The 14,389-nt window shown below is 36.4% G+C and overlaps 1 protein-coding gene across 1 annotated transcript in view; it reads left to right on the plus strand.

Moving 5' to 3' along the window:
- The window catches only part of RPRD1A (regulation of nuclear pre-mRNA domain containing 1A), a 42,977-nt gene extending 30,133 nt beyond the window's left edge, over positions 1 to 12,844 (plus strand). The window contains exon 7 of the mRNA XM_040548954.1: positions 8,184 to 12,844. Within this exon, the coding sequence (XP_040404888.1) occupies positions 8,184 to 8,333 (150 nt within the window). The 3' untranslated portion in view covers positions 8,334 to 12,844. The remainder of the gene's footprint in view (positions 1 to 8,183) is intronic.
- Positions 12,845 to 14,389: the final 1,545 nt, after the last annotated feature.

The following is a 14,389-nucleotide window of genomic DNA, read 5'->3' on the forward strand; positions in this document are numbered from 1 at the left end:
CAGTTTAACTCTATAACATGTCTATTGAATTACTCTGATTTTATTTAGAAATATCTTAGTAATGAATTATTTAGTTACTTTAACAACATTTAACTGTTTTATCCTAATGACCTGATCTTCAAAGGTCATTTATCCATGACTGGATAGAAATCCAGGCCTACAAAACAAAACCCACAGGTGACTTGAGCTTTTACATAAACAAAGACAATCATTTTAAAGACCTTTTTAACAAAGTACAGGTGGCTTGAATGGATGAAAGATGCTTTAAAGAGCTTAGGCATTTTAGATAGAAATGATTGCTAACCTTTGATACATGCTTTCTTTCATCAGTGGATCACAGAAAGATGTGCTTTAGTGGGGTTATTGCTAGCTGTAGGCTTTTGGAAGGAAAATAGTTCATAATGGGAAAGAAAACTTCAGGAAAAACACTGTAAATGTCTTTTTTTTTTTTATGTTCTTTACTTGTTCTTTATCCTGCTTTCTGATGCTACTTTTTCTTCTGTTTCTTTATGATTTTTTTTACCCTGGCAATCTCTTTTTGTGCCCTTTTAGTTATAAAATAAGACTAGTTACTCGAGCAATTCAGAGTTGAGGAAATAATGTAAAAAAAAAATGGGTGGGAATGCCAAATTTGCTGCCTGAAATTGTTTTTTTGTTGTTGTTTGTTTTTCTGATAAGAGACCTAAATTTTGAGTTTTTTTCTTGTAGCTCCTCCACGCTCTCAACTGATTTTAGTTCCCTTACGCACGACTTTCTCAATTTAATACTAAAGCACTGTGTTTTTTTTAAATAATGGAATTTAATACCCATTGTGAGGAAATATTTTTCTCCTTTCTTGTTGACTGTGAGTTGCAGTTGCATTTTTGCCTCATGTATAGTAGAGTTTGCATTGGATGTTCCCACAGGACATAAGAGGGACAGTTTCAAGAAGTCAGAATACCTACTGCTGCTGCACAGTGCTCCCTTTCCATCCAGTCCTACCTTTCACACACTCCCATACCCATCACTAAGCTGTACATTTGAAGGATCTTTTTCACGCTCATGAAAGGAGAGAAAAACAAAATTACTGTGCAGTCTGTTTTACACATGCAATTATTAGTCACGTAAACTACAGTTTCATTTCTCAAGTGATGCTGAGTGCTTTCAGCTGCCATTAAAGTAAATCAGACTCGTGAACGCTCATCTTTCAGCTGCCACTAAATCTTCTTTAGAATCCACATCTGTAAAATGGATGTATCAGCCTACTTAATGAAATTGTGCGATGAATTGACACATATAATAACATGTCTAGCTGATCAGAGTTACTAGTATACGCAGATTGGATGACCCCCTGGCATTTCATGGCGTATTTTGAGAAGCACATTTAAAAATCTGTTAAGAAATAGCCATGTGCGCTTCAGGTAAGACTTTTCAGGAATTATATTCCGGTCATCCTTCACAGCAGTTTCTTCAGGTTTGATAGAAGTAGTATATGAAATGGGAAACTGAGAGAAGTGAAAATAGTTCAAAGAGCTTGTTCAAAATGTCCTATGATCAGTTTTGCACAGATAGTCCTGCACTGGTAGGCCAACAGTATTTGGTTCAATTGTAGCAGAAAGTTGAGGTCCTCCATCTATATTACTTATGTTTATTCCACTTGAAATACAGTGAATACCCAATCTTAGGTCAGCAGAACACTTCTAATTCACATACTTCTCAATGATTTTTTTTTTGCCTTGCTCACAGGTTAATATTTAGTGGCTCTACAGTGCAGTAGCAAAAGCTGTGTATATTACCTTGCTTTAAATTTGCTGCTGCTCAGATTAGACTGCTACTATTACTTAGCATTGCTGCAATAAACCTAGGTCTCGCTACTTCTACTTTATATATATGCCTCTGACAAAAGAAGAGATAAGGACCTGAAACATTTGTCTCTTGGCCAGCACAGAAAATCCCTACTTAGTAAGGTGAACTGCTGCTTTCCTTCTCAGATTTACAAATAGTTACTTGTAGTCTTGGCTTCACAGAAATTTCATACTCTTGGATGTCCATTTGTCTCCATTAAATAATGAACATCAAAGTTCCCGTTTTTGCAGTTGAACACCCACAGCATTGGCTTTAGAAAGATGAATTGCACATGTGGAATTTGATGCTGAGACCTTTGTAATGACCTGCACATAATGGTTACATGAAAAGAGGAATGTGTGTGATGCACAATTTGTAAAGTTCAGCCACTTGGTACAGTAAATACTTGAGCCTGAGGACTTTACTCAGCTGTTCCTAAATGTATTGTGAAGGACATGTTTTTTTTCCAGTAGACCACAAAAATTGTCACAAAAATTCAATTTGAAGTGGAACCCTCTAATATGGATATCTTCCAGATTGTTTTTGAATAGGTGAAACTTCAAGAAGCTATCTTGAAGCCTGAGGCTGTTTCATTTTTATTTTCTTATTTTCAAAACTATTCTGTGTTTTAATCTGTAGAGTATCTGCTTGAACATTTGAGCTCAGTTGTGCAGAATTTTACTTAAGTGCTTGATTCCTTGTCATCAGAAGTTCTTCAGAACCTCGTGCTATTAGTCAAAATTTGAAACGTAAGAATTTAGTGTAATTTAAGCATCTCTTGGAAGTAGGTACCTTCAAGTTTATTATAACAGCTAAGTTTTCAACGAGATAAAAGTCCCATGTTGGATGATAAAACACCAAGACCAAATTTAACTTCAAGCAGGCATCCTGAGGAACTGCTATTCATATCTGTCATCCTCAAATGATCTCAGTTAAATCATTGTCCTGTAATAGATTCTCAAATTAAATTAGTATCTTTAAATAGTAATTTATTTTATAAATTTATATACATTACTGTGGACCTTTTCTGATTGAGTGAAGGTGAATATAAAGTAAGCCTAGTGGTACAGCTTGTAATTAAGCCTACATGTGCCTGTTTTTTTTTGCTTCAAATTTCTGAAACATTGACCAACTTTTTGCCAACACAATTAATCTTCAAGAATAAAGCTAAATATGAGTTTGTAATAAAAACAATCTTCAAAAGAAAAAAGGAAAAGAAAAAAAAATCTTTTATTTGAGATGACATTATTAATGTTCTTTCTCAAAGTATTATGGAGTGGGGAAACTATTCTTTCTGTCAGGCGCATACATTTTGGTATACTAATCAAAATCAACCTGAATTTAATGAAATTACAAGCCTTTAGAAAAAAAATCTTACTTTTAATATGCACATCAGAGGCTTCTTAGACATTATTGACTTCCATGAAGAGCTTCTCTGCCAGAGAGTTTCTTTTCCAGCTTGGGCTAAAGAAGACTTCTGTGACTGCAGCTGTAGATGGCTGTTGTGTGAACTGACCATGGGCCAAGTGCCTGGTGTGAGAGCCGGACACTTCTTCTGTGGGTGGGTTGTCTATGATTCCTGTGAGTCTAAGTAATGTGGAGGTGAAGCCAATGGGTTTGAGTGTGCAGAACTTGGACAAGTGTCTGTAAACGTGGAACCACAGGCCACAGAGAATAGGAAGGAGTCTAGGACTAGACGTTACGGTAAGGAATGGAGTAGGGGACAGAGCATGGCCATGGGAGGAAAAGAGATCAGATGGCTGAGAAGGAAGGGAGTGGTCAGAAAAATGTAACATGTAGGATTGAAATGAGAGGAACTGGAATTTATTTGGACAAAGAGAATGGGAGCAAAAACTGGTATGAGGTGACAGAGAAGTCTGACAGAGATGCTATGTAGGCAGAGAACAGGGACAGGCTGAGTAAAAGATTGGGGAGAAATAGGTGGAACTGGAACCAGAAGCAGCTAAACTCATAGACAAAGTGGTAATTGCAGACCGGGATTGGAGAGGGAGGAATTCACACATGGAGCCAGAAAGGAAGAAAATCAGAACAGTTAGGAAAAAAACAGTTGTGAGTGTTTGTATTGGGTGAGAATACAGGCATGACGGTGGGGTGAGAGGCACCAAACAGCCTTGCTGGACAAAGAAGTTGGTTCTGGAAACAGTATTTGAGGAATGGAGGCAGAGACCAAGGGTCAAGACTGGGGTGAGTGAGATTTGAGACCCGAGTTTAGGTTGGAAGGAGCTGGACAAAGAAGAGTAGATTGGGACCACTGTGCAGGATTTTGCATTTCTGTCATTCACCCTTCAGACGGGAAATGTCCTGGTAAAATACTTGGTTCCCATTTACTACTGCTGCACTCAGAAATGTACAGTTTGAAGATCTGCAGTGGTACCAGTTAATGGTACCATCTGTGACAAAGTCATTTAAATCCCAAGATGGTTACGAATTTAGTTTGTGGGTTTCAAAATTCTGAGTTCATTGTTTCCTGTTGCTTCATTAGTGCACAAGCTGAGGAGTCTATGATATTTTAAGTTAATTTAAAAAATGTGATTTGAAGCATTACATTCTTGGTAATTGTCAGCATTGGGAAAAATCCAATATTCAAAATTAGAGAATGCATTTGATTTTGATTTCTCATTTCCTGCCCAAAGAAGTTTCCTGAAGAATCAGTTATGTTTATGAATGGTGAAGTATGCCATTAGCAAGCCTGTAAGAATATTGGTAAATCTGTATACAGAGCAGAGTTTGAATAGCATGCAGTAAGCAATGCATGAGGCAATGCATAGAACAACAAGAAATTAAGAAAGCAGTCACTGGGTAGCTGCTCGTAGGGCTATTTTACGCCAGTTGTGGTAAGGCCTAATGACAAACTGATAGATTCTGAAGTATTGCTAAGTTGTAGAAAATAGAAAACTCTTTTCAAGTAAAGGGGGCAAAATTATAGTGGAAGGTTATCCGAGTCTCTCCTTTCCTAAGCTTGTCATGACTGTCCTCGATTTTTCAAGTTTGTTTTTTTTGTGTGTATGATGCACATAAATGTATTCAGGCTCTGTTTAGTGCTTTAAATGCTAAGTTGTTCTGGGATTTCATTCAACCTTAGCACTGACAAACAGCATGAGTTTTTAATCATACTGGTGAAGGATGTGAGCCATGGCAGGTTTTTAAAGACAGCACAAAATTTAGCCCAGCTATTACATTTTCTGGATCGATAGAGAGGCTTGCCTGGCTCCTCTAGTTCTAGCTGCCAATCTTCCTTGCATAAATACCCAGGCTGGGTGAGGTGTTATATTTTAATAAGGAGGAGCCTATAAATAAATACTGTGTGTCTGCACTTTAAAATGTAGATATCACATGCTGCTTGCCTTCATCTGAACCTTTGAAGATTGCTAGCGATGCCTGTGCTGTTCAGACAGCCTGTGAGAAGCCTTTGCTCCGAGACGCAGCACCCACATCGGCACCTGAGCCTGGAAGGTTGGAACTGGCCTGGAAAGTCAAGGATCTCAGTTCTAAATCCAATCTACCTACCAGGCACAGATGCCTCTGTATACTCATGCCATGAACATTCAAAAAGCCTTTTTAGCTTTTTTTTTTTTCCTTTTGTGTAACGAGAGTGTTACTTTCCACCTTACCTTTTTTTTCTATGGCTGACAAGAGTGCAGATTAAATATTTGTGTTTTCTGTGAATCTTCTATTCTTGCTTTGCAATCAGGCCTTTTTTTTTTTTCCTTTGCTGTGCATTTGCTGCCACACAGTATTTTGATGTATGCCATAGTGTTAGTGATCAGATGAGAGATCAAAGGCATTTTAACATTGAAAATGGGAAGGCGTACTCATTAAGTTCCAAGTGGTTTTAGCTGTAGCCCATCTGTAAGATAATTGTAGAAACTCTCGATCAAAATCTGTTTCAACCTATTTCAGTTGAAAGGGAAAATATGATATGCAGGGCACAGCCTGTTTGGGCTTCCCACGTTTTTATTATTCATGATGACTGTAGTATCTGGTCAATCAAAAATTATTGGGCTTTTTTTGCCTGGCACTTACTTGATAGAGAAATGCTATTGATCTAGGTGTAGAATCTACATTTTTAGCATTAGTTTCACAAAATATTACATTCAGTGCTGTCAAGTAATGAAAACTGTGAGGATTCTAATGAAATCAGTGGGATTCTGATTAGCAAAATAAGTTTTTATAATCATCTCATAAACCTACTTTTATGACTGGTAGTGCCAAAAATTATTGCTTTAAAGTAGTCGTATCTTAGGCCACTGAAGGAATTAAAGTGAATTTAATTCCGTACGCCAAGTTGCCCACATATCCCAGGAGTAAGGTTCTCCATAGGCAGCCAGCAACGCAAATTATGCTCCCTGTGGCAGGAGAAAACAACATGCTTGTGCTTGTCCTTGTCTGTCTGAAGTAAATAGCTTGAATCTAGCCTTGTTTACGTAGGGGTAATTTGAAGTGTGTGTTAAAATCAACATAATTAAAGTGAAATTGAAGTTCTCCAGGAGGATTTCTGTAGTTAGGAGTGTCAGCAGTGTGGGTAAATGGTTGCTCACTTGCACAGCATCCAGCATTTCCAATGCAGCAACAATATCAGAAGTGAAGCCTAGATATCCCCATTCCCAGTCTTCTGTTTTAATTGCTAAGTCACACTCTCAGCATATAAGTTGGGGAAAAAGGATATATATACATGTGCACAGTATTATGATAAAAGAATAAAGACTGTACGTATAAGTATTGTTTATGTTGAATTCCTGATGTCTGCCTTCCAGCAGTCAAGGACTACTTAGGTAATGACAGGACTGTATTGGCAGCCTTCAAAATATATAAGCAAATCCTTTCAAAAGTGACCTTTTCAGAATGATTTTACATAGAATTAAACTCTGAAAAAAAAAATCAGCTTTGAAATACCTCAAAACTGCTCAATCCCTATGTTTGTAAAACTCCTTCAGACATGCTCATCAGTCATGAAAACTGATCATCTTCAGTGATTTCTAGAATGGTTTTGGGAGGGCCAGGAAAATTATTGTGCTCTGGAGAAGGTGAATAATATTTCTACCCAAGGGGGAGAATTGTCATGGAAATGCAATCTCTAAAATTACCAAAATTGTATAAAAATTACACTCTGTAGCTTTTAGTGAATTCTAAAGCCCTATTATATAATTTTTGATATACTTTAGTCGTGTAGTAATACTAAAACCTTGACCTGAGCTTCTCAGTGGTCTCCATTTCTAAGAAGACACAAGGACTAAGTTTTGACTCCCTGAGAGTGTGCATTGTGCCGTAAAGGTGTTGGCCAGGGGAAGAGGGCAATGTTGGTATATGGGAGACTAAATTTCTGAGAGTATGCGCCTTGGTGAGAAGAGGAAACCTACTGTCAGTAATATTGATCGAGCTGATATTCACTAGGCAACAAGTTCCAGCTGAAATTTGTATGGAAAATGCTGGATGTGAGAAATGTGATGTTACTATGGAAATGATTTATTATCAGCAAAAGGGAAGCTTAATGGAGTCAAGTAACTGATAATCTTATTTAAGGCACATTTCTGATTTTGGAGTCAAGTCTTGAGAGAATATAGCTGGTAATCTGCATGTTTGCCTAGCATCGCAGTTTGAACCTGTGAAGGGGTGCTGATTTGCTGCTTCACAATTCTTCGTGGACAGAGAATGTATTTGGCCAGGATTCAGCTGATTCAAACACCACTCAGGAATTAACTGCTGGAATGAGATTGTAGTAGTTTTGTAGTGGCTGGTTGGTTGGTTGGTTGGAGGTTTTTTGTTTGTTTTTTTGTTTTGTTGTGTTTTCTCCACTAATATTGGGTTTAATAAGAAATACTTATGAATGGTCAGCTTGGTAGGACTGATCAACAGACATGGTTAGGTGGTATTTGGTGCTTTTTTTTATTCTTTCATCAGTATGAGGTGAAAGTAACTTCTTTGATATCAGTGAGTTTATCCTTTCTTACTCTGTGAGTGATAGTGGATTATGTGTATCAATTATCATTAATAAAGTTTCTAAGAATGATCCCATTCTACTGGTTGCATGGAGAAATGTAGAGTTGTGTTAATTAGGCTTGTTTTCCTTCTTAGTGGTCATGTACTTACAACTCAAAGCAAAAAAAAAAAAAAAAATCCCCTAGTTATGCTTCTGAAGTCAGATGCTGAGAAAACGCTAGAGCTGATGCCGTTGCCTCCAAAATAATTCATTTTGGGGGTTCTCTCTTGTCTAAGGATATTTAGTCATTTAACTTGCATAAGGAATGCTTTATTTAGAAAGTGTTAAGTGCAGTAAAAAAAAAAAAAAAAAAAAAAAAAGGGATGGTATTTGTCTCATGATGAATCCTTCTCCATTACAGGAATACAAACGCAAGCTCGCCAGAGTGTCCCAAGTGCGGAAAGAACTCAGGTCACGCATCCAGAACCTGCCTGATCTCTCTCGACTTCCCAATGTCACGGGCAGCCATGTACACCTACCGTTTGCAGGAGACATCTACAGTGATGATTGATTAGAAGAACACCCTTCCATAACCTCTACTTTTCTGTGAAATGAGGGGTAGGTCAGACTGATTGGTACTCTTGTAGTATTATTTTTGTATATTGTTGGAGAGTGTCAGTAAAATACTCTAATAATTTATAAAAAAAAAAAAATGGTTAAAAAGTTGATTTGTTTACTATTTTATTGGTGAGTGAACATAAGGGTACATTTATAAAAAGTGTCTGCATCTAATACATTAAAGAATGGGTAGTTATCTTTTGTACAGATTTTGGTTGGGTGCACTGTAAAAAACAAGATTTTTCCTATGTACCCTATATTTAATGTAGATCAACATGTAATCAAAGTATACTTCTAACTTGAGACATTTCAGTTGCTAGTGAGGGAGTGAAACATAGAAATCACAAGTTTATGTTTGCAAGAAAGTTAAGACTATTTAATGCAAAGTTAAAAGTAATCCTGCTGTCCATTACATTTAAAATACCCAATGTCAAAGCAAGTCAGGTGGTTTATTTTGAAGTAAATGTTAGAAACCGATTTTGTATTGGAAAACATAAATCATGTTACACTGAGTACATCTTTGAATGACTCAAAATGTTGCAATATGTTAGTATAATTTAAAAGTCAGTGTAAGAAACTATACAATTGACCACTTTAATTAGGCTTCAAAATTGGAACTTTTCTTCTTACAGCTGCTTAGTTTCTAAATTGAGGGACTATTCATTTGTATTCTAATCCTTTTCTGGAACAGCCATCTCCATCTAAAAAGGTTAATCCCAGAAATGCAAAGCCATTTTACAGCTTTAATTAAATTGAAAGGTCATTCTCTAAACGATCCCAATTGTTAAATGTCCATTACTAAATCCGACAACCCGATATACAATCTATACATGCGAGTAGCATGGTTCAGCCAGATTGTAAACTGTATAGAAGCTTTGAGTCAAGCCACCCCCCTCCACTGAGAAACCCCAGAGGCCAGTATAGGCTTCCAGCCCCCTAGCTCCAGGAAACATTTCTAGATCTTGATGCTCTTTTCTCACAAGGAAAGGAGGAGACAGTTCAGGACTGTGTATAAGTTAAACCATGGAAAATTATTGCTGAGTGTTTTTTTTGTTTTTTTTTAACAACACTTTGCATGGCACGAATGTGATATTTGTTTAAAGGTAGCCAAACCTGTGAAAATTCCTTGTTTCTACTATGCACCAGCTTTTAATTTCACTTGAAAACCTAAAGGTATAGACAGGCACCTAGAGGATTGCCAGAAAGTTGAGGCTTTTCAGTCAATTGGAATTAGGCACTCAGTTGTTGAGGGGCGATTAAAAAATGTCTACCTGTACCCTTTGGCATTTAGATGACCTTAAAAACCTAGTCGGCAAGTGTTTTGAGTTGGATGGATCATCTGAGTATTTAATGATAGCATTTTGTTCATGGGTTTGCACTTGTCAGACGTTGTTTTGCATCAGTTAAGTTCAGAGGTTACGGGTCTAACACTCCTTTTCATGTGAAAGCAAACTTTTAAAAATAATTTATACTTGTTTTCAAAAACAAGTATAGATTCAGAATAGTTCTGGAGTGAAATTGTTGAAGCTAGATAGTAATTTGTCACTTGTGTTTGACTTCTACAGGGGCAATCCCTAGAATACTTGCTGTATTCTATGTGAAGAAAACTGTCTCTAAAATAGTTACACTTACATGTAAGCATCCCAGTCCAATTAGCTTTTCCCACAGAAGACATGAATTAGACCTCAGTTAAGTAGAGGAAAAAAAAAAAGTACAAGCTTTGACCTAGCATTCCATAGTATGCAATGTAGAATATTAATGTCATCAAAAATTCTGACTGACAGGTAGGAATGCTGAAAATAGCTTACCTGAGCTCACTGACGGTCTAAAATTTGTAAGTTAACTAATTAATTCAGAGGAGTGTTTCTTTAGTTCAGATCTAATATGTAAAAATAAATAACACTTATTGCCATCTTTTCTTCTTGCATTTATGCTAAGAAAATGAACATCCAGATACAGTTTACATGTTAAATATTTCTGTTCTAATATGTTAAAACTCAGCTCGTAAATTTAGAAATACATGTGTGTGCATTACTGCTGCAGCTAAAGTTCAGCTTTGCTAAAGAACAGCATCAAATTAGTTATAAATATTATAACAGTGCAATCCATTAAGAACTATAAAACAAGAAAGATAAATAGTGCATTTATTGTTGAATCCCATTCAGGGATTTCTTAATTTGTTACCAAGAGGTGATTCTAAGTGCAGTGGCATGGCTTGCTTAGAGTCCATTGAAGGATCTAAGTCATGGATACTCAAAACTTTAGGGAATGTATTAAGCTTAAATAGCCTTTTGCTACCTTAATTAAGAACCATTTTAAAAATAAAGTTGAGTGCTGAATTTCCTTGATCTCTCAAGAGAATTAAAAAAGATGCACTTACTTCACTAGGCTTGTTTTTCCTATTCATACCATTATCTTTGTCATAATATTGCTTATCTACAGATAATGTAGAACTAATGAAAGAATGAGGAAAAATCTCAACATTTTCTTGGTGTATATAAGTTTTAATTTTGAGAGAGTGTTATTTTCTGGATGTATTTTTTCTTTATTTTATTGTGATAATTGTTTACTTCAAGGAGTATTTCATAGTTGGGTTTTTGGAAATTGTCCCTCAAAATTTGTTTGGAAAAAAGGACTTGCCGAAGGGAAATGCCACTCTTACAGCAAGTGTTATATATTAGTGGCTGAATGGTACATTTTTTTTTTTATTATTTCTATGGAAAAGGCATCATGTATCAACTAGTTAGAAGATTTATATTATAGCTGTAGTAGTATAGCAAGAGATGATAACATGGTACGATACAAACGCAGCCCTGTAGTATCAAAAGATACCTCTAAATTCTCAGGTTCCAAAGCTTATTGCATATACATCTGACATCTCAGGAAGAAAAGAGTCTGGGTGGGGAAAGAGTGAGTGCCTGGAAGCTAAAAGGGGGAGAAAATGTCCGAGTGGAAATGAGAAGCAAAACAAATGTCAACGCTTGTCAAAATAGAAATCAGAGTGTGAAACTCTGAGCAGCACAGTGATTACCTGTAGCTGGGATGATACAACAGAACTGCTTTGGGGTGTTGCAACACTGGGGAAATGTGTGTGTGTACCCTGCCCGTCTCTTCTAACATGGTCTGACTGTACCCAAACCAGAATGCCCACCTTACAAAATGCATAAATAGTATCTGAACATTTTGCAGCTAATAATAAAAGCATAATAATCAGATTATTTGCTTCGCTGTATTGCACTTTTAGTGAGCATTCTTTGAAAAAAAAAAAAAAAAAAAAAGCAAAGACAATCCTGCAGCTCTTTGCCATATGAGAATGCTTACCTTGGAGGTCACTGGGACTGCTTGTATACTCTGGGGGTTGTAGGATCAATCTGTATTTTTGCAAAATGTTTTGAAAACTACCCAGAACATTACCCCAATTCTCCAGTTTTAAAAATAAACGTGAAGCCCTTAGTTACAAAAATAGTCGTTCTTAGAAATTGTGTTTCATTGTTCCTTTTGAAAATTAAAGTGTACACTGCAGTAACATTAGTTTTTCTGTCTCACTCAGGTAATGTTTGTAGTAATACATTGAAGCACCTCAGCTAATCCCTAGGAACACAACCCAGGCTACATGCTTAATATGTATTTTATCTGAGTAGTCTTCTGAATGTCAAACTGAGAGCTTTCATTATAATAAAATTACATTCCTCTTTTCCTGAAGTTTAAAAAGACATTGTTTTAGTATTTTTGACAGGCTAATATTCCTCTCCCGAGCCAGTGGCAGCTCAGTCTGGTAATTTAGTGATTACCCAAAATACATACTTGGGATGCAGTAGTTCCCTGCACAGATGAACATGGAGATCACGCATAGGCTTGATTGGCCCTCTACACAAGAGCTGGATTTTGAAACGTGAACAAACTGATTCCTGGCTTTTCTGCTGTGGAAGGATTAGTGAAATTGGAAACCATCACATCTGAAACGTGACTGTTACATTTATAAATATTTAGGGCCAGTTCTGCTTATTGCTCATGCATATAATCACACTGAGTATTCCTACAAGTAAAGAAAGCAGATTCAAATGTACTGTCTGGAGTGGATTTTTTTTTTCATTTTAATGAATGACGAATTTTGTCTCGGCTCCTATTTCAGGGTGTCATTTATCTTGATTAAGTAGTAAATCTCTTCCATCGTGTTATTTAGAAACCTAATTCTGATTTTATCTTTACAACATTTAAAGTATCCTACTAAGCATGATGTTTTTGTGGGAATTTGCAAAAGTTCAATAGCACTCTTGTTACTTGTTTGCAACAGAAATAGACTCATTTGTTAAAAGCTAACAAGAAAAGTTTGAAATGTAAAGATGTTTCATTATTGTGCTCTTCTGACCGATTGTGTAATCCTTGTGTAATTTATGTCCTTAAAATAATACCTGTACGTATGCTCTTTCATATTTAATAGAATAAAACATTGTTGTAAAAACATCTTTGAAATCACTGTTTATTGCTTGCATATTCTATCTCATTTTGTGCATTGGTCTTAATGTAAACTGCTCCCTATATCTAAGAGGAAACCAAAATCACAGGGTGATGCTGAGGAAATGATCAATAGTAATTTCGAAGTTTGTTACTCTCTGTATTTGTATTTTGTACAATAAACTGAAATTTTTCAATGAGGAAGCAATGCATTAAGAAGTCTGGGTCATATCTCTAAAGCTGTAATTCAGGGGAAAAAAAAAAGAAATATTGCTGATATACCATCTTACCATCTGGTTTGGACAAGTTTTTTGTTGCTTTGGGAGGGAGGAAGGGTTGGGTGTGAGGTACAGCTTGTTCGTTTGTACTGTTCCAGTCTCAGGTTCCCAATGTACAAAAATGTGAAAATGTCTCAAAGTGGATTCAGAATAAATAAGCTTTCACTGAGGTGGTTATATTAAGCTGCTTTTTGTAACATTTTCAGCTTGGTGTTATCATCCTATTAGTATCAAAGATAATGCAGTATAATTGCATAAGTAGAATTATATGAGCTGGGAAATAATAACTCTAAATCCATAATTAAATACTTGTACTCAGAGGTGCGTGCCTAATAGTGAAACTTCTTGGTTTTGCTTTTCAAAGTATTGGTAAAATTCTGGTCTCACTGGTATCAGTGCCTTTTCCTCTTGACAAAGATGTTTTAGCTCTTTACATGTAAATGAGTAACACTGCATGGCAGGTGTTTGGCAGGGGGGCTCAGTAACAGTCTGCTGCAGCCAGCAAAGCCTTCAGTGTCTTGTCAAGTACAGGAACGTAATCTACTCCAAAGCGTGCATCAGATGTATGTATATGTGTCTATATATGTATATATACACAGCTGATGTGTTTATGTGTATACATAAACACACACACATGCATGTAGTCCAGACACAGAAAATAAATAAATATATATATATTTACTCCTAGAGGCTTAAGAATAACATAAAAGCACTTCAGGTGATTAAAAAAAATATCAAAGCTATTTCTGCCTGGCATTTTGAAGTATATTTGTAAAACGAGGAATGGCACATACTGATTCCTTACTTTTCCCCACGATAACATAAGTTTAATGTCTTACGACAGTGATCCTTTATAAGAATGCATCTGAACTTTTCTGACAACTCCTGTTGTCAGTCTACACAGAAGAAGATGTGGTCTGGAGCATTAACAAATACCATATTGCAACAGAGTTACGTGTGGCATACAAAATACCTGAAACTCAGTGCCTGCCATCCACAACACCCTTTTTGGGGCATGTGAACTTCAGATTAACTTGTGGGTTTATGGACAGATCACCCATTAGTGGCTGGACCACATCAGGTGTGCTCATAGAGCATGTCTACTTTGCTTTTATCCATAATCTGTTGTTTTATCCAAATGAAATGTCATTGACATACTCTGAGACTATTCAGTGTTGCATAAAAAGCACAGTAAAAAGGGGCAGTTGGGGAGGTAAGCTTCAAAACCATACTCCTGATTTGACCTAAAACATTTACGTTGGTGCATCTTGCACTA

Source organism: Cygnus olor, chromosome 2 (assembly GCF_009769625.2).
Source record: "Cygnus olor isolate bCygOlo1 chromosome 2, bCygOlo1.pri.v2, whole genome shotgun sequence".
Taxonomy (NCBI): Eukaryota; Metazoa; Chordata; class Aves; order Anseriformes; family Anatidae; genus Cygnus; species Cygnus olor.